At 38.0% G+C, this 19963-nt stretch overlaps 4 protein-coding genes across 4 annotated transcripts; 1 reads left to right on the top strand and 3 right to left on the bottom strand.

Annotated features, from left to right (window-relative positions):
• Positions 1-9115: 9115 nt before the first annotated feature.
• LOC139430761 (histone H1-like) lies at positions 9116-10516 on the bottom strand. Its single transcript, XM_071198037.1, has one exon. The coding sequence runs from the start codon at positions 10443-10445 to the stop codon at positions 9654-9656; it is 792 nt and encodes a 263-aa protein (XP_071054138.1). The 5' UTR covers positions 10446-10516; the 3' UTR covers positions 9116-9653.
• A 3240-nt stretch (positions 10517-13756) lies between these two features.
• LOC139430542 (histone H3) lies at positions 13757-14295 on the bottom strand. Its single transcript, XM_071197665.1, has one exon. It carries the CDS (start codon positions 14223-14225, stop codon positions 13815-13817), a length of 411 nt encoding a protein of 136 aa, XP_071053766.1. The 5' UTR covers positions 14226-14295; the 3' UTR covers positions 13757-13814.
• Positions 14296-14474: 179 nt separating this feature from the next.
• LOC111421010 (histone H4) lies at positions 14475-15856 on the top strand. Its single transcript, XM_071197756.1, has one exon. The coding sequence runs from the start codon at positions 14520-14522 to the stop codon at positions 14829-14831; it is 312 nt and encodes a 103-aa protein (XP_071053857.1). The 5' UTR covers positions 14475-14519; the 3' UTR covers positions 14832-15856.
• Positions 15857-17835: 1979 nt separating this feature from the next.
• Positions 17836-18350, bottom strand: LOC139430548 (histone H2A-like). Its single transcript, XM_071197694.1, has one exon. It carries the CDS (start codon positions 18247-18249, stop codon positions 17875-17877), a length of 375 nt encoding a protein of 124 aa, XP_071053795.1. The 5' UTR covers positions 18250-18350; the 3' UTR covers positions 17836-17874.
• Between the last annotated feature and the right edge of the window lie 1613 nt (positions 18351-19963).

Raw genomic sequence — 19963 nt, 5'->3', positions numbered from 1 at the left:
ATAGATCTAACATTCGTACTTCCCTTTTCAAAAAGCTTCTCGATAGCTTCTAACGTCAAACCGCGAGCCGAAAGAAAGTTCATGAATTGTGATAACGTCGAAGGCACCCATCCAAGACGGGACATCTAAGCGATTCTAAAGCTACCTTGACTTGCGTAAATCAATTAAATTAAACGATTTAATTCGATTCGAAGTCTTTAATTTTGAATTTTCAATGAATCTACTCGATATCGGAGTCTGATATGACGACATCACTGGTCTTTTTTCTGTTGAAATCTGCTTTTGCGCTACTGTAGGAGTAGGACTGAAATTATTTTTTCTTATTGGCTGTCGGATGTTTTGAAGAAATCGTTGCTTTTGTGTGTTGTAATTTGCAATTTCTAATGCATATGCTTCTGCGATTTCGACGTCTTTTGGTTGTCGTAATTTAACTTCTAACCCGATGCTGGTGTTAATTAGATCCAATCCAAACAGATATGTCTGTTTCATGTTTCCAATTTCTACATCTTGTTATTAAAAAATTCTTTCTTCTTCATAAAAATAGAAAGTAGCATTAAGTCACTTCTGTGATATGTGTCATATTCTAGTTATTCTAAGGTATATTTGTTACCGAAGTGTGAGTCTATGTTGGAGCTTCGCGTTGCCGTAATTAGTAAGTGGATTATAAAGGTAAATGCTTGACTTCATTGAGTTAATTTGACTTAAATAGTGTGAAAGCCACTATAATCTCTCTTCAGATGGATATTGCTGCTCTGAAATCAAATGTTACTTCGCCATCTTCACATTCTTTAAACGATTTTGATTCCGAAAAAATTATACACGAAGTGATGGAACGCGCGCGTAGGAAGAATAAACTAATGATTTATAATATTCCTGAATCCGACGGCTTATCACGAAAGGAACAAGGTGATGAGCATTTTGCCTTTCTGGGCAAACTATTTACGCACTTGGGGTTACTGAACCTATTATTCAGCCTTTTCGCTGTGGTAAATTTTGCTCTTCTAATAGCGCGAGATGTAGGCCTATACGAGTAAAATTGTTGGATCATAATTCTTTTAAGCCTGTTTTTCGTAATATTTCGTAATAGCAATTTGAAATCCCATAATAAATTTAAGAACATTTCTGTCTCAATGTCTCTCGACTGAATTAAAAACAAGAACTGAGTCTGGCGAAAAGGGTTTGGTACTAGAGTACATCCGTGGCAGTCCCTCAATTGTCAAGGCTTCGGAAAACTGATTTTTGTAACTTCTGCTTGCTGTATCTAGTCATCATGATGTTGAATCGGTTGAATCTACAGATATTCAGTCTTTAGTACCACTTGTCGATGTGTTGACTTGTAAGTGTTCTTTATGGTGAGTGATCTTATATATCCTGGTTGTACATATCTTCTGATAATCCACAACCTGAGTTGCTATGTTTCTTGGACGCCCTAGAACATAAAGATTTAAATTTTCTTGTCCTTAGCCTTGGTGATTTTAATTTGCTTGAATATATTAAGGCACCTGGCATATCAATCATATGTGAAAAAATGGAGTTATTTCGTAATTTTTGTGACTTTCTGGACCTTTGTCAACTCAATCATGCATTAAACTGTGACAATCGTCTATTGGATTTGGTTCTGACAAATACTGATCACCGGTTTGATCTTGTTCATGATGGTTTGCCGAAGTTTCCGTCTTTGGGTGGTCGCTCTAATTTGCTAAGAGCCAACTTTCCTGGTTTGTATGATGAACTACATTATACGGATTGCTCTTTTCTAAATGTGCAGGTTAATGCGGATGATCCTTTGTCAGCTTTCTATACAAAGTTGTATGAGATTTTGGATTTAGTTGTTCCTAAGAGATTGTGTCGTAGATCCTCATACCCTATTTACCAGCGGAATATAAAAGACTGAGATGTTTGACTAAACAGAAAATCTCTGATGCGTATAGTTCCTTTACTATTAATGCTGAACAATCGCTTAGTTCTAATCCTCGTAACTTTTGGAGTTATATAATACAGAAAGCAACGACCTCCCGACTTCCTGGCAAAATGATGTATGATAAGTCCACCTACACTGATCCTGATAAAATAGTTAATGCTTTTACAGATCAATTTTTTAGAGTATTGTGACGCCTTACCGGCAAAAAAAATACAAATAAAACTATTCACAACACAAACCAATTACAAAATTCCACGGCGCAAGTACGGGTCCTCGCCTAGCTCAGTGAAGATGGGGAGGGTTTCATTTCTAAGGCGCCACACAGTTATTCCCGTACGGCCGACGAACTGTGACGTGATGTTAAGCAAAATATGAAAATTGTAAACGAACACACAGATAACAGACAGGAAGATGAAATTTGAGTTGCATATAAAAATAATAACTTTTATTAAAAAAATAATAAGTACAGGCAAAATAAAAAAAAGTTTTGTTTCTTTCCAAACATTCAAAATGACGTAAAATCAAACAATAACAAATAATGAACTCCAAAATATTAATGTTAGCGAAATAGAAAATTAAAAAAAAGAATTAACCAAAACAAAAAAAATAAACAATCAGCAAAATTATATATAAAAACGTTTGATTGAACGAAATTTCGCTCTTAGAAAAATTACCAAAAGAAAAAATTGGCTCTTACTAAAACCTGCATGAAAATAACAAAAAGAAAAAATTAGGAAAAGAAAAACAAAAGTTTTAGGATTCAAAAATAGATTAAGTAGGAAATTAGTTTAGTATATAGATATATATATATTTTTAAAGAGTATGTTAATTATAGTAGTTTGGTAAAGAAAGAAAGAATGATTACATGAAAGGTTAAAAGAAATAGGAAACGTTAGAAAAATGTACGCTTACCTCTCATGTTCGAGGTTTAAAACCAGAAAGATGAATTTTAATGTAAATACACCAAAAATCCGAAAGAATCCGATGACTTGAAACGTACAAACACGATTTCAAGAGAAATGCAGCGGCGATGAATCCGAAAATTCACGAAACGGCAAAATTTCCAAAATCCAAAAATGCCTCAAACACCAAGCACCACAATGTATCGTAACTGGTTACTCAAGAAGAGACCCGAGACCCCCGAGACGTATGTAAAGCATTGTGGCTATGCTTTTAAATAAAATTAAAGGGCAAAAAAAAATTACACCTGCGCGCTCAATCAACACATGCACAAAGAACGAAAAACGAAGAAAAATCAAGAAAAGGAAAGAAAATTTATCTGAAAGGATAAAAGGGATTTAGGGAGTTTCGGAATCGAGATCGTTGCTGAAATAAACAAAAAATCAAATTAAACAAAAATTAATAAAGTTAAATCCAAATAAACACAAATATTTTAATACCCGCATATATGCAACACAAATTTCCCACCAACATAAAGAAAAGATAACAAATAACATAAATTCCAAACAAAATTCAAATTAACTAAAGTAAAAAAAAAAATGGAACCGTAACAGTATATGAGAACCGGTATAAAATACAAGGAACTGAGGTATGTTAAAGATAAAAGTATTGAACAGCACATTGAGGCGTCAGCAGTTGAATTAACAGGCAGGAAGATGATAATCCTGTCCATCTATAGGTCTCCTGACGGCGACATAAATACCTATCTAAGTGCCTTAAACGAGATCCTAACTCACATTGATGAAAATTATCCAAACTATAAACTTATAGTATCAGGAGACTTCAATATCGATTTTTTGCATGAAAGTGTCAATAAAGCCGACCTATTAGAATTGATGAGGGAATTTGGACTGGGATTTTGGCAACAAACGTTTGACTCACCCTCTAGAGTGAATAGAAAAACTAGTAGTTGTATTGATAATATATTTTGTAACCTAAATAACAATTGTCTAAGAAACACCACGATGCAGCTTCACATCGGTGACCACTACGGACAAATACTGATGATAACCAACAAAGATCTAAAAAAGGAAAAAACACAAAAAATTAAAAACAGAATTTATAACGATAAGAACACTCACTTTTTTAAAATCGCTCTTTCCACAGTGGATTGGCAGCCTCTCCAAAAATCCGAGAACGCAGGTGAGTTGTATGATGTTTTTCATAACATATTCTGTGCAGTCTTCGATGATTGTTTCCCGTTTGCCTATAAGAAAAAACGGAATACTAAATTTAAAACAATTTATATGTCTAAGGAGACTAGAAATCAAAGGGACACACTAGATCTTTTGGGGTGGCTGGCCTCTGTAACTAGGTCCAGAGAATCCTACGACAAATATGCTCAATGTAAACAAAAGTACTTTGATGTCTTAGAGAGCGAAAAGAAAAAACATTACACGAGAAACATTTTAACGGCCGATAATAAACAAAAAAAGATGTGGGAGGTTATTAATAAGGAACGATCCTATCATCATGCACAAAAAGAAGTAGGAACGAATTTAACTGCACAAAACTTTAGTAACTACTACGCTGAAGAAGTTGAAAAACTGGTAAAGGGTTTGAATCCGACAACGACGAGTTCCAACGTTTACGTAAAGAATACAGCAAGAATTTTTTCAAAAAGTCTTTACTTTAGTCCCTGTACCAAAGACGAGATAACAAATATAATTAATCATTTAAAAACCAAAAAGAGCGAAGATGTCTATGGACATTCAACAGCTGTTGTAAAGAAAGTTGCGAATGAAATCTCTGAACCGCTTTGTATGGTTTTAAACAAATGTATTGAAGAGGGAGTTTTTCCCGAAAGGATGAAACAGGCCAGGATCGTTCCAATTTACAAAAAAGGAGATGACAACGATTGCTCAAATTACAGACCGATTGCCCTCCTTCCAGTGTTTTCGAAAATCTTCGAAGAAGTAATAAAACGCCGACTAATCAGCTACTTACAAAAAAATAAAATATTTGACGACAGCCAACATGGTTACAGGACCGGAAGATCGACGATCACAGCTGTTACCCGAATGATACGCGATGTCACGGAAGCTCATGACAATCGAGAAAGCGTGGAAATGACCTGTTGCGACCTCACCAAAGCTTTTGATACGGTGGACCATAATCTATTACTGGATAAGCTCGCCTTTTACGGCGTACGGGGATCAACACTAAGTCTAATTAAATCGTATCTGAGTAACAGAACACAATATGTCGCTTGGAATGGTTCAATATCCGATGTGAAAAACAATAGATACGGTGTACCCCAAGGATCAATCCTGGGACCGATCTTATTTATACTGTATATGAACGATCTTCCTCGAAACATAAAAAACTCAGAAACGTATCTATATGCGGATGATACGTCGTTCGTAGTAAAAGGGAAAACGAGAGAAGAAACACAATTGAGAACTAACGATGTCTTAGAAGACGCGTCTGATTGGTTGCGAGCGAACAAGCTCATCCTCAATGAACAAAAGAATCAAAAAATTAACTTTCTCACGAAAGGAAACTATAACGTGGTGAACTTTCTTGGCTTGAAGTTGAACAATCGTCTCACCTGGGATGACCATGTGAGTGCCCTTCGTAGAAGACTCGCGAGTGCAGTTTTTATGGTGCGAAGATTGGTGAAGTGTACCGAACCTGAAGTAGTAAGAACAGCATATTTCTCTTGTTTTCATGCAGTGGCCTCATATGGCATCTCCATTTGGGGTTCGGGTCCGGGAATCAACAGGGTGTTTAAGCTACAAAAGAGTTGTATCCGCGCTTTGTGTAATGTAAAAAATTTAGAATCATGTAAAGAACATTTTAAAAAAATTGATATACTTACCGTGCCCTGCATGTACATACTTACCTGTGTTAACCATGTGCATAATAATACACAACTCAATGACATAAACTCCGTACATCACGAATATAATACGCGACAAAAAGACTCTATAAGGGTTCCGTATCACCGTCTTAAGGTGACCCAGCAAGGTGTGGACTACCAGGGTACAAAACTTTATAACAAACTACCGGATTGCATAAAGAACATGAACACCGCGCGTTTTAAAAATCGTGTTAAACATTTTTTGGTGTCTGAGGCCTTTTACTCGGTAGAAGAATTCCTAAGTAATGTCCACCGTATGACCGAACTGTATTAGTTAAGTTACTGTTTTAGATACTCATTGTTGAAGTATACATATATATTTTGTATGACGTCTGTCCAAAAACTTTTTTTTTGACATATAAATAAACATTAAACATTAAACATATACTGGTGTCTGCTGACAACATGGTTGATGTACACTCTACGTATGCTCCAGTATTTGTTGCTGATGTCACCGAAGCACAAGTTCTTCATTTCCTAAAAAGGTTACCTGATAAACTTACTGATGGTGATTACATGGTGGTGATGATGATCTTAGTGCATTTTTCATTCGTGATTGCTGTACAGTTTTTGCAGTTCCGCTTCATTTAATAATTAACCTACCCTTAAGCACTTGCTCATTTCTTAAACTTTGGAAGCGCTCGCGCATTGTTTCTATATTCAAACATGGCGAACGTACCAACATTACTGATTATCGATCGATATCGTTATTGTCCAATTTCGCTAAGGTACTTCAACGGATTATTTACATGATGATCTGATTTATCTGCAGGTTCAATCATTTGTGTCACCATATCAACATATCAAGCGTCGTTCAACGATTACCATTCTCGCGGTGGTTACTGGGGTGATTTGTGAATCTTTGAATAGGGGCGGTCAGGTGGATGTCGTATACACTGATTTTTCTAAGGCATTCGATATGATTCATCATGACGTACTCTTACGAAATCTACTTTAAAGTTTAACTACTACAAATTTGACGACGTAATAAAAATAGCGGTAGCCATGACTTACTATGGTCATCAATTATTTTAAACAATATCCTAAGTGTCTAAAAATGATTTAGTAAGTTGAGTTGACCTCTTGAATGGAACATATTCTGATCGCCGGGTTGATTTGAATTTTGACTGTCATCAATTCTGTCCAAGTGCCAATAATTGATAAATCGGAGTTTACAAAGTTTGTATGGTTTAAAATAATTTTTGGAAAAGGTTTAACACGTTAATCTTAAAATTACTCACTGTATGAGGTTCATTTGTTCTTCTGTTTTTCGTGCTTTTCTTGCTGTCCTGAAAATGTGATCGATGGACTAGGAATTGGCTGGAAGTCGGCTGCTCTTGTCCCTTTATACTTTTTCGTTTATCATTAAATTCTCGGTATACCGTTTCATTCCGAGTCTCTATGTATGCTATCGGGATGCAGCTGCATAACTCCCGTTTCAGGGATTTTTCCATAAACCGTTTATAATGATTTTATCGCCTATATCCGCTACTTACGGACATACTGTATGTGATTTCATATGTAATTACTTTCATTTGATTTTCTTTCCTTAATTGGTTTATTATGATTTTAATGGATATCCAATTTTTATTAATACCCTCGTGGGGTATATTTTTTTTATTATTAAAGGTCATTGAGCGTTCGTTGGTGAATTTATCGATATTTTTAAGATCTATTAATGTTAGGGGTGGGGATGAGGATATCGTTCGTCCGTACCACGTTCCCACCTCTTCCTCTTTTGCTATCGAGCTTTAGTGTAGTACACTTGTTTAATTTTTGCGTGTTAATTAATAACCGCGTGGTTGTAGAAATTTTTACTGAAGATTCTCGTGATTGGTTTTGGAGATCTTTTTCTCGAATCGTTCGGATCTGTTCTACACCACTATTCTGGTTAATTGTTATTACCGTGATCAGATTTTGTTCCGGCTTTCCAGGTTGCGCTTTAATCAACACGTGCAGTCGAATTAAATGGAAAAAGAAGGAACAGGATTTCCAGATAAGGTTTGAATATTTTTGTATAGAATCATAATTATTAAAAGTTTATTTTCTTGTTCATCTGTTCGCTCGATGGTTCTGAACAAATTCTATATCCCCGCAGGTATGATCAGTTACGAAGCTACCTAGCTTTCGTGCCCAACAATGCCAATTGGAAATTATTTAATGATTTACGAAAAAAATCCGTACAAGTTGAAGAAGCTACTGAAATAAATGCTTAAATATGCATAGATGTTTATAAATGAGCAAAGTGATGTAACCGTGTTATTCCATGATATTAGTTTATTTACATAATTTAGTTTATTTAGTTATAGTTTACCTTAGAATAAATTATTGTACTAATATAGTAATATTGATCGAATAGTTATTGTTTTATTTATTTGTTTAGTTTATTTATTAATTTATTACTTCATTTATACAAAATAAATACACTTTAAATCGCATCTTTTGTTATACTATTATAAGTTTAAAGAGAAAGGTGGAACTTGTGATTTTTAGATAATTGTGATGGTCAGATTATTCTATATTTTTTTAGTTTTTTAAAACTATTATTATATGAAACTTTAAAAGAACTAAAACCGCAGTGATTAAATAAATATTTTAAGTACCTAGAACAACAAGAACAATTTAGAGCAACAAAAAATATGTGATTTTGCAATATTAATGTCCGTGTTAAACGCAAAACACATCTAGAACAATTTGAATCGGCAAAGTTTGAGTTATTTTAGATTGTTCTATGTTTTTTAATTCTTATTGTGCAATATAAAACCGCTGACACAAGAATTACTGACTGAAACTTCCAAAAACTTTAATTTTCAAAGAGTAAAGTGCCCTTTAGAGAGTTGTTCTAGTGAAAATAATAGCTGTTCCAGATTGCGTTAGCTATAATAAGTATATATTTGTAATATGGAATTGATAATAGAAAAGCTATGGTCACAGCAATCAACCAGACATTTCGGCGGCCAAACCTATTTTTAGTTATAACTTCGTAATGCTGTATCCCACAATTTTGATTTTCTAGAACAATAACTAGAACAACTAGAACAACCCAGAACAACAAAGAAAATTTCATTTTTCCATTAAAAATTCGGGGGATATTCTTCTAGAAAAAAGGCTTACATATCTATGTTATATTTTTGAACGCGCATTTTTTGAGATAAAATTGTAATGTACAGGTGTAAGTTTGACGCCTTTTCAAACTAGACAGTCTGTACATTCACCATACGAATAGTGTTGACGGTTGGTGGAGAAGATCCCTGTTATCGACGGTGTACCGGTTTGGTCGGTTCGGTTCGTCTCGTGACACCGAGAGGGAATCGCGGAGAGAGAGGCTGGCAGTTCGTGGATTTTTGTTGGGAACTTTTAGTGGTTAGCGTGGTTAGTTAAATTGTTTAAAACCGACAAGTTGTGCTTATTCAGGTAGTTACACAAGTTGTAAAACACTGCATAATACATGTTGGTTTATTTGACTTAACCTAAAAACCCTACATCAATTAAGATCGAAGTTTGGTTTAAAATACAAACTTACACAGGTATCCCAAAATTGAGATACCATGCCTAAGTTGACATTTTTAAATAGGAACCCCATCATTTTTTTGTTGCATTTATGGATTCTACGTAAAATTCAGAGTATTTTTCATGTTACACGATACTCGGCTGTCTTCGAGAAAAATGACAATTAAAAAAGAACTGCTACTACTTTATTTCGGGTAAATAAATTTTTTTGAAATTTTCAATTACCACCTGTGCGGTGGTAACTACTGCGAATGGAACTAAGATGCATACTGTCGGAGTACATTATGTGTAGATTAAAATTATGTTAGAATTCTTTTTCGTTATACCATTATTGGCCCTGAGAAGGGCCATTGTGTGGTGGCTTGTGAGAAAGCCCTTAATTGTAACAAATTGCAGAGCTCATTTTTTTTTTGGTAAACTTCTCTTTTTCGTGGACGACGATTTCAATTGTGCAGCACCACCAGCGACTTTCTTGGCGGTTTTGGGTTTCGGCGCTTTCGGCTTTTTCGTCGGTCCCTTGGTAACTTTTTTAGCTTTTGATGGTGCTTTTCTAACCGTGGTGGTTTTTTTGACTGCGGCAGTAGTAGAGCTGGTTACTTTCTTTTCTCCGACCGTTGGCGACTTTTTGGCTTTTACTGCAGCCTTCTTTTTGCTTTCAACAACAGGGGAACCGGACACCGGCGTTGTTTTTGCCTTCGCAGGTGAGGAGGATTTCTTCGTAGAGGCAGCTCGAGCTTTGGCCCTTTTAGATACGGCGGTGGCGGCGGCAGGTTTCTTTTTAAGGGAGGAAGTCTTTGCTCTGCCTGACTTTTTTGCAGAGGCCGATGCCAGTTTAAACGATCCTGACGCACCTTTACCTTTAGTTTGGACAATAGCGCCTGCAGCGATGGCGGTCTTCAGGAATTTCTTAATAAACGGAGCCATCTTCTCAGCGTCAACTTTGTAATTAGAAACCATGTACTTTTTAATAGCTTGAAGCGACGAACCGTTGCGTTCCTGAAGGGTCTTAATCGCATTATTCACCATTTCGGATGTAGGTGGATGGGTGGCTTTTGATCGCTGGCTTTTCTTTTTCTTCGTCGACGAATCGGAGAAAGAACCACCACCGGTTGCTTTGTTTTTTACGGGTGAAGTGTTTTCCGTTTCGGAAGATACGGGGGTTTGCTGTTCCGTTTGTTGTACATCCGTCATTGTAGCGGCAGTTTGTAACAAAAATATTTTTACAAAAACTCACGTGCACGAACGTCAACTTCGTACAAGTTATTCACAAACACTTTCCTCAGAAAATTGAACCCAACGTTGAATGTACATACCGAAGCCGAAAACCCATCCAAAGTCGATTTTCATCCGTCCGCACTGCTGGCATCACAACGGCGGTCTCGTGTTCGCAACTTTCTAGAAAAAGAGCCCGCTTGTGTTGGCGTCGCGACGTAAATATTCCCGTTAGGTATTTCAGTATAGTGGAAGAAGTTAACTCGACGTCTACGTAAAAATTTTACTTGTGGCGGTACGATTTCGTTGTGTAGCGACGGTTGAAAGTATAAGATGTCATTGACGTGACCGTCGTCTTAAACTTTAGCGTCGTCGAATTTCGCGCGTATGTAAAAACGGACTGAATTTTCAATGAAAATAGCTTTCTTAAACGTTTTAATACCACGAGGCGTGTAAATTTTATCAATATATCTAAGCTTTTATCCTTAAAACGAAGACGATGCGATCGGCAATTCCACATGGGTCGCGAGTTTTCTCGTTGTTTCGAACATTATTGCCGACGTCGAGAACGCGAGAAAAGTGGTGTGTTGCGTTCCTAATTTGGGGACTACGTGTTCGCCTAAGTGTCGTATTATGCAAATACCTTCACGTGGGTGAAAAGTGAAATATTCGAGTGTTATGTCCACACCGCCAATGTCGGTCGTTACGCATTTACTCGTCATTCGTTCATTGCGATTAGTTCTTAGGTTAATATGGTCAATATGATACCAATTATGTATATCAAATCTAATTTCTATTATTCTATACTTAATAGTAGTAGATCACTATGGTTCATATGCATATATTTTTCCTTTCACACGCTTTATCATATCTAAGTGTTGAAAACATATTTAGTAGTCCTGGTTAATGTTGTTAAGTGTTGTGTTTTATATTGATTATATTTCAGTTTATTGTCGAAACTTGTTTTGACCGTTATAAATAATATTATTTCAATTCTATGGATTATTTGGAGTTTCTCATTAGAGAAGAATGTCAGAAAAGATGAAGCAAATACTGCGACATGAGATTTGTCTCGCAAAAATGTGTTGAATACGTTTTAAAATCAACGTAATTAGGTTAATTAGGTAATAATATCGATTAAACATGAAGGCGACTTATCTTCATCGTTCTTCTTCATTGCGACTGGCTATATTGCGTCTAGATAGAAAACTACGTAGAAATGAACGACAGTTATTACAGTCGTTACAATGTAGAAGCTTTCGGAAATAACTAGGAAATAATCCACTAACAAGGCAACCCACAAAAAACTAGCACTACTCCCCCACATAATCGAAGAACAGGTCCTGCCGCCAACCAGTTCCAATCATTCATATGGAATTATGGCTGTCATCCATAATCCTATTCAACTCTTACCTTCTGTCTCTCCCTTCTCCTCCCATTCGGACACTCTTGCAAGATATGCTGCAGGGTGTTCTCACTCACCACCCATCCGTCTATCCTTTATAAACCTATAGACTACACTATCCTCCTATATCACCTCTATCCACTATCCTACCCATTTTCTTCGCCCTCTTAAATACTTTCATAACGCCATTCAACTCTACACTTCTTCTCTTACTCATTATCAACGACTCTACCGTTGTCATATTGTCGGTACACACCATTAAAGGGCAAAGCCACGGAGTCGTTAACGACAAAGGCGATGATTCAGAAGTCGAAACCACCAACTCATCCACCGACAGCAGGAATGGTTAACGGTGGTATTAAGAATCTACGTGAGCGCGGCGGTTCACAATTGCAAGCAATTCGGTGCTTCGGGTGCTCTTATCCAGACCAAGGGCAAGGGAGCGTGGGCGAAATCACGATCGGCGTAATCCTCCACTATAGACAACAAAGAAAAGAGGACAACAACCAAGGCGAAAAGGTCTCCGATTGACGAAAGAAACGAGACTGTTACGTCACCCAAAGCAACATCACAAAGCGAAAAAGACCCCCAAAGGTCCGACAAAGAGCATTTAAACTTTTCTATGTGTGCAAAGACAGTTTACCAGTGATGTGGCGCTCTAACGCTAAAGCATGGGTAACTCGCGACGTGTTATCGTTCTCGATAATACACCGGCACATTCACCAGATTTGGGAGCAGATCCCTTATGCAACCCACGGATCAATTGGTGATAGTCAATTTCAAGAAAGTCTATATGAAACACATTTATCGAAACACTTTCAAAATGCGAACGAATTCGACCGTATCGTTGGTCGATATTTTAATGAATACATTATATTTTTATACACAGGTGTCCCGTGACTCGACCGACAAACTTATACCATATATTTCGGGGGTCATTACGATAAAAAAAATGGTATATCAGCTATAGGTGAATTCCTCTTTATTTCGGAGATATCGACGGTATTAAAAAAATTGACAGTCTTGACGATTTAACGTTTGACAATGACACGAAGGATAGCTGCATGTTTAGAGAATGGCGGTTTTCATTTTGAACAGCCGCTGTAATTTTGTGTTAATTAGCTACCCATTCATAAATAAATAAATGAATAAATTTTCTTTTATCATTTTTATTTTTATTTCGATATCTCCGAAAAAAAGAGGAATTCAGCTACATACATATATGTGATATACCATTTTTTGATCGTAATGACCCACGGAGTGTATGGTATAAGTTTGTCGGTCGAGTCACGGAACACTGTATATATTATTTTAATTATAATATTAAAGGACTTCTGGAAAAGCAACTATAATCAAGCTGTTCTACTGAAGGATAAGGCTTGGGCCGAGTTCACGAGAAGAACTTAAACTCTGCGTAGAGGAAACTACTGCCGTCAGCTATTTCCGATGTACTTCATTTTTCATTAATTCTTATGGGATAATTCGGTTCGGAGTTCGTCGGTTCCCAAGGAACGGATTACCGACGAACTCCGAGGCACCACTGTAATCGTATTGCGAATCAGATACATATCTAACATTACAACTTTCGTTGTGATCATTAATTGAATGCATATGGAAGCAAATTAAGTTTAAATTATTTAATTCAATTTATTTCATATAAATTAAAAAAGAAATTAATTTTTCTTGATTAAATCACATCTTAAGTTCACATTGAATTCGTATTTAAAGGCCACCATAAAAATATTACACGCTATTGCGTTTAGAAACTAGAAAATTGACATTATCCGAAGTCCATACTGAAACAACATTTTTGCTTTTCAGTATGGAAATTCACAGACTTAAGAGAGCAAAACGAAAATTCTTTTTCATAAAACAAGTGATTGGTTCTGAAAAGAACCGGTGGTGTTGGGAAGGTTTGGTCGATTGATTGTAGATGATGCAAATTAGGCTCTTTCGCCGCGAATGCGCCTAGCAAGCTGAATGTCTTTCGGCATGATGGTTACTCGTTTTGCATGAATTGCACACAAGTTCGTATCTTCGAAAAGTCCGACCAAGTAAGCTTCGCTCGCCTCTTGCAAAGCCATAACGGCGCTGCTTTGAAATCGCAAGTCGGTTTTGAAATCTTGGGCAATTTCTCTAACCAAACGTTGGAAGGGCAACTTTCTAATCAGAAGTTCGGTACTTTTCTGGTAACGACGAATTTCTCGAAGAGCTACGGTTCCAGGTCTGTAACGATGCGGTTTCTTGACACCACCAGTGGCGGGGGCGCTTTTCCTTGCCGCTTTAGTTGCGAGTTGTTTACGTGGCGCTTTACCTCCGGTAGATTTCCGAGCAGTTTGTTTCGTACGAGCCATTTTACTTTATTATTAACGGGATACGTACGACGATAAAGAAAGAAATCAAAGAGAGATATGTACGTAAATCGAACGGTACAGTTGGTCAAAGTAAACTGAGAGATCGCTCGCTTGAAGGCTGCTTTATAACGTGTTCGTGACTGCATCGGATTGGTCGAGTCGTAGAATCAGTAGGCGTGTCCATTGCGCCACTATATAAGGGCGCGAAAAGTCCCGGAAACGGTAGTCCCTAGTCGGTGCTTGTTAGTTTGTCGTTATACTTACATAAAAAGAAAATCGAATTATCGAAGAAAAATGACTGGCCGTGGAAAGGGTGGAAAAGGTCTTGGGAAAGGAGGCGCCAAACGTCATCGCAAAGTACTCCGTGACAACATCCAGGGCATCACCAAACCAGCCATCAGACGTCTTGCCCGTCGTGGCGGTGTAAAGCGTATCTCAGGATTAATTTACGAAGAAACTCGAGGAGTTTTAAAGGTTTTCCTTGAGAACGTTATTCGCGACGCTGTCACGTACACTGAACACGCAAAAAGGAAAACCGTCACTGCTATGGACGTCGTTTACGCCCTTAAGCGGCAAGGTCGTACTCTCTACGGTTTTGGGGGTTAAGAAATTTAAATTATGTACCTATTTTAATTTTGAGGACGACTGTTCTGTATTCAACATGACCACCCGGTTCTTTTCAGAACCACTATATTTATGAAAGTTAAAGAATGTTTTCACATACAATCCGGACAATTACGTACATATGTACATGTGTTAGGTTCGTTCCAACCATACTTCAGACTACCAGTTGACGGCCGCAATCCTACGCAGTTGAAAAGTGCTGCCACGGTCCGACTGAACCGTGGACTGGTCCGCGACGTTTTGTCAAGCATTCCAACCACAGAATATTATGTTATTCTCTGGTTCCAAGAGCCGTCAGACAAGTTCATGTATAGTCGTCCACACCAAGATCCGGAATTACGATACGGCTGTAAAAGACCCTTAACAATAGAAGGAGCAATAGTTTTATGATGGTGCACATAAACAAGTCATAAATAAAGAGGTATCTTTTGGGTTCACACAAATCGGGCATGGCATAAGCATAATTTAGAAGAATCAGGTAGTGATGCAGAAATCTCTTCCGATAGTGATTCTGACTAAGTTCGGCCTTTAGGCTTATGTTTTCGAATTTATTATTAATTATTATTATATAGTTTACTGACCAATACAGTTAAGTGTAATGCACTCAAAGAAATTCATTGGTACGTTCCTGACTTTCTAAACTATACGGGGTTCTCGGTCTCGTCTCAGGTACAGCTCAGAAAATGCACGATGGCCGGTCAGTTGCGCCGAAGAAGGAATGCGACGGCAAACTGTCGAAGTAAGATAGGCGACCTCGTGATGTCGACGGCAGCAGGTATAGCGCTCGTCAAAAATTTTGCATCTGCCCCGTAATATTACAGAATCTTAGAAACACACAATAACCCAAACTTAAGCAGTTTAAAAATTATTAATTTTATTACGTTAACTTTTTAGTAATCCTTCTTTATATAATTTATTAATATCGTCTATTCAAATTTACTTTCTTTTATGCTGTGAACGGAATTTCTGTTAAACATAAACGCAGGTAAATAAATCACTTCAAGGAATTTAAAGAATTTTATTGTCTATTTCTTAATTGTTATATAACACTAAAAAAATATTTAACCGTGTTTTTTTAGAAAGTTCTCCTGGAAGGTATATTAAGGTGTTTGCCCGTTTACGCTATGTACCTGCCTGTTGTATAACTTATACATATTTTATAACTAAAATTTAATAGAGAAAAATAATTATATACAATTAAATAGGTTTCTTAAAATTCGATTTTTTCGGATTCTCGAACAATCCTTCTTATTGTACGAATGGAAACTCAAGTTGCAGCCGACACGCGATCTTGCACCTTTGAAGGAGGAACTACACATTCCTCATTTTCGGATTCGTTTGTCATAATCTTAAAAATGTTTGATATTATCTCCCGTGGTTGAAGCGACAATGCCGAAAATATAAAATAATTTTTAAATATGTAATGTTTTTCTAAGAGACATATGGTATCTGAATTTACAAAAATAATTAATTATAATATAATAAATAATTATTTAACCTTATTTAATTATTAAAATTTATTTACCTTATTTTTTAATTTACTTTTCATTGAAATTTTTTAAATCTCACTGTTAAGTCACAAACGTACACAAATACATTTGTTGAACACTGTATGCGAAACGCTCACGTTTTGCTACGACTCATCCGACCTTGACCTGCCAAGATAAATTTGCCCAACTGTAGAAATGGTTAAGTACCCTTAACCGCACAGAAGCGGAGGTCTACAATTTATGGGGGTTGTAATTCCGGATCGTTTCCAATTGTGCAGTCTGTCTGCTAGTGTCTGTTATGGTTATGTCACTATGAAAGCGTATATTTGGATTATTCCATGAACGCATTACGTTTTTTAGTTCATTATTGTTAAAAAAATAAGTAAATGGATTTCGTTGGAAATGGTAAATTGTGCTTGCAGCGCCAATTCTCGGCAGGGTTCCGTTCCAACAGCGTAAACGAACGCATGCATGAACGAACATGTGCAAAAGAAAGTCGTGCACAAGTAGAGGAACGGGTCAAATTTGTACGGTTGTTCGGTTGAAACGAACTTATCTTAACTATTATAACTTATGAAAAACACAATGTTGTTTTTATATGCAATATATAATAATATATATATGTATTCAATGTATATTCGTGTTCGTTCGTTCTTATGTATACGTAACACGTCAACAATAAAATCGGGACACACTATTCTCATGAAAGTTGAAGAACATTTGCTTTTTTTTTTGTGAAATCTAAAACAATAAGAATAAAAAAGGTATAATTCAAGAATCGTCGATGGGAAATTACTCAAATAAGACGTTACAAATTAAAAAAAAGAACGGAAAAGTGTAAAACTTGCCGGAAAATCACTTTAAATCATCGGTAATATCAATGACTGACATAACATTAATCCGATAAAATTTGTGACAGAATTAATAATTTGTTTTTGTTATAACGCATATTTTCTGGTGAAATACGCACAACGACTAGAATGTCACTGTTTACCATCTACCTGAAAATGTCGGGTTGGATGGTCCGTCGAAAAAAAAGAACTTTAACATTCAGACCCACACAAACAAGCAGGTAGGTGGTAAATAAAGACTTAGTCATTGTACGTCGGAAACCTGAAAATATGCGTCATAGTATATATCAACAAGTTTCATTTTTACTGATTGGCGTTGTGTGCGTGGATGTGGAAAAAATAATTAATACGACCAGTGTTAACACATCTTGCACGGGAAGCGACTAAACTCGGTTTGCATGGTATTTATGCCCGCTATACGGTAAGACTTTGGCGGCAAAGTACCCGCGCAAGATGTGTTAATCGTGTTGCTGTGAAAATACGTCGTTAGCGCTGTTGATGACGTCACATCGAAAATTATTTTTCGGTAAGTTTATCACTTAAGAGTTATTTAGAATTAACAATACTGTTACATTCAAAATTACACTACCGCAGCAGACATCGATAGTTCATTATTCGACTATATTTTTTGTGGCCCTGAGAAGGGCCGTTTTGTTAATATGGTATGGCCAAGTTGTAATTAAATTAAGGTTTTTTCTCGGTCTTCTTAGGTAACAAAACAGCTTGAATGTTCGGAAGCACACCTCCTTGAGCAATCGTCACTCCCGATAGTAATTTATTCAATTCTTCGTCGTTACGTATGGCTAGTTGTAAATGTCTAGGGATGATACGGGTCTTTTTGTTGTCTCTCGCAGCGTTACCGGCCAACTCGAGAACTTCGGCTGCCAAATACTCCATTACGGCCGCTAAATATACGGGAGCTCCGGCTCCTACGCGTTCCGCGTAATTGCCCTTCCTCAATAATCGATGAATACGACCAACAGGAAATTGTAATCCTGCACGACTGGATCTGGACTTTGCTTTCCCTTTAACTTTTCCACCTTTTCCTCGACCCGACATGGCTTACAATTAGTTGACTTGGTAGCGTGCCGAAAACTTCAACAAAATGTTTCAATGTAAACGATATCTTTGTCGATAACGTTTCAATACAGAGCTGAGCGGAACACAGGTTTTTCAAACGGTGAACGGTGAACTTGACGGGCCTCTTGAGGTTCCTGGAATCTTCCTTAACCCTCTTCATCGGATCTAAAACAGACGGAAAATATATTAGTTAATATTCGCTAAATTAGCGATATCGGAAGTGGATTTGGAAAGGACAGTCGGGTTCCCGGATCGTCAGACGAGAAGCAGCCTTGGCCGTTTATGGCGAAGGTGTTCAACGTCGTAATCCGTTAATCCCGCTAGGAGGGGATTTGGGTGGTCTTCGAGCCGCGTAAACTCGGTACTGGCTTTGTTCCGAATGAATTCCTCGATGGTCACCATCTGGGAATCATTGTGCAGTGTCGCATTACTGACAAACCAAGGAGCATCGAATGCCATCCTTAGGACCTTGTTCTGAACCACTTGGAGTTTTTGCACGTGCGAGTGCGCGGCGTAACCCCAGACTGAAGAAGCGTATGTCATCGCAGGTCTGATAACCGCTTTGTAGAGTCGAATCTTCCGGAGAGGATCCAACTTACTTCGGCGATTTATCAGAGCGTACAGATTGACCAGAGCTACCTTCGCCCGGTTCGCCATGGCCTCGATGTGACTTTTCCAAGTTAGTTTAGAGTCCAGAATGACACCCAAATACCTGGTTTCGGAATGCCAGGGAAGCTCGTTCCCTCGCAGTACCAACGCATCGGGGGGTCTCTGTCTACGCCGAGTAAAGAGTACTGCGGTACTTTTATCAGCGTTGATTTTGACCCGCCACTTTGCGAAGTAGTCTTGCAGCTGATCCGATGCTGTCTGCAGTCTACGAGCGGCGATCTCGGGGGACCAAGATCTGCTGTAGATGCACACATCGTCGGCGTACATCGCTAACTGAGTGCCCTCGCACCGGGGTAGGTCGCTAACAAAGATACAAAAGAGTATCGGTGAAAGCAACGACCCCTGAGGGACGCCAGCAGTTAGGATTCGCTCTGTCGAACGCGTACCGTTCAATTTGATGCGCGCCTTCCTACCGCCAAGATAGGACGCGATCAATTGAACCAACGCCAGGGGCACGCCCGCTTCTAGCATTTTGAACAAAAGTCCTTCATGCCATACTTTGTCGAACGCCTTGGCAACATCGAAAAGCGCCGCACAAGTGCTTTGCTTTCGATTGAAGCCTTCGGTTATGTATTCGACAAGTCGCAGTACCTGGTGTACGGTCGAATGTTTGGGTCGGAAACCAAACTGTTCGTCCTGAATGAGCTTAAGATCTTGAACTGATCTTTGTAGCCTCGTCTGGACGATCCTCTCGCATACCTTGCCGAGACAAGAAAGCAAACTGATGGGCCTGTAGCTTTGCGGGAACGTTAGGTTCGCCCCGGGTTTCGGTAACACGACGACGTCCGCGCATTTCCACTTGGTAGGGAAATGCCGCAGCCGGAACGCCGCATTGATGATTCCCGTCAGCGAAACGACCGCTTTTAAAGGCATGGCCTTTAAAGCAGCGTTTCCTATCCCGTCCGGTCCCGATGCCTTCTTCGACTTACATCTCGCGATTGCCTCTTTCACCTCGGTGCTGCTTCTCGTCTGACGATCCGGGAACCCGACTGTCCTTTCCAAATCCACTTCCGATATCGCTAAT

Source organism: Onthophagus taurus, chromosome 7, assembly GCF_036711975.1.
Source record: "Onthophagus taurus isolate NC chromosome 7, IU_Otau_3.0, whole genome shotgun sequence".
NCBI classification, from domain to species: domain Eukaryota; kingdom Metazoa; phylum Arthropoda; class Insecta; order Coleoptera; family Scarabaeidae; genus Onthophagus; species Onthophagus taurus.
Note: the sequence above shows the minus strand (reverse complement) of the source record. Positions and strands in the feature narration are given on the sequence as shown.

Bases quoted from the DNA above. Each gene is read 5' to 3' on its own strand.
- LOC111421010 (XM_071197756.1), top strand. From the start codon at position 14,520: ATGACTGGCCGTGGAAAGGGTGGAAAAGGTCTTGGGAAAGGAGGCGCC.
- LOC139430548 (XM_071197694.1), bottom strand. From the start codon at position 18,249: ATGTCGGGTCGAGGAAAAGGTGGAAAAGTTAAAGGGAAAGCAAAGTCC.
- LOC139430761 (XM_071198037.1), bottom strand. From the start codon at position 10,445: ATGACGGATGTACAACAAACGGAACAGCAAACCCCCGTATCTTCCGAA.
- LOC139430542 (XM_071197665.1), bottom strand. From the start codon at position 14,225: ATGGCTCGTACGAAACAAACTGCTCGGAAATCTACCGGAGGTAAAGCG.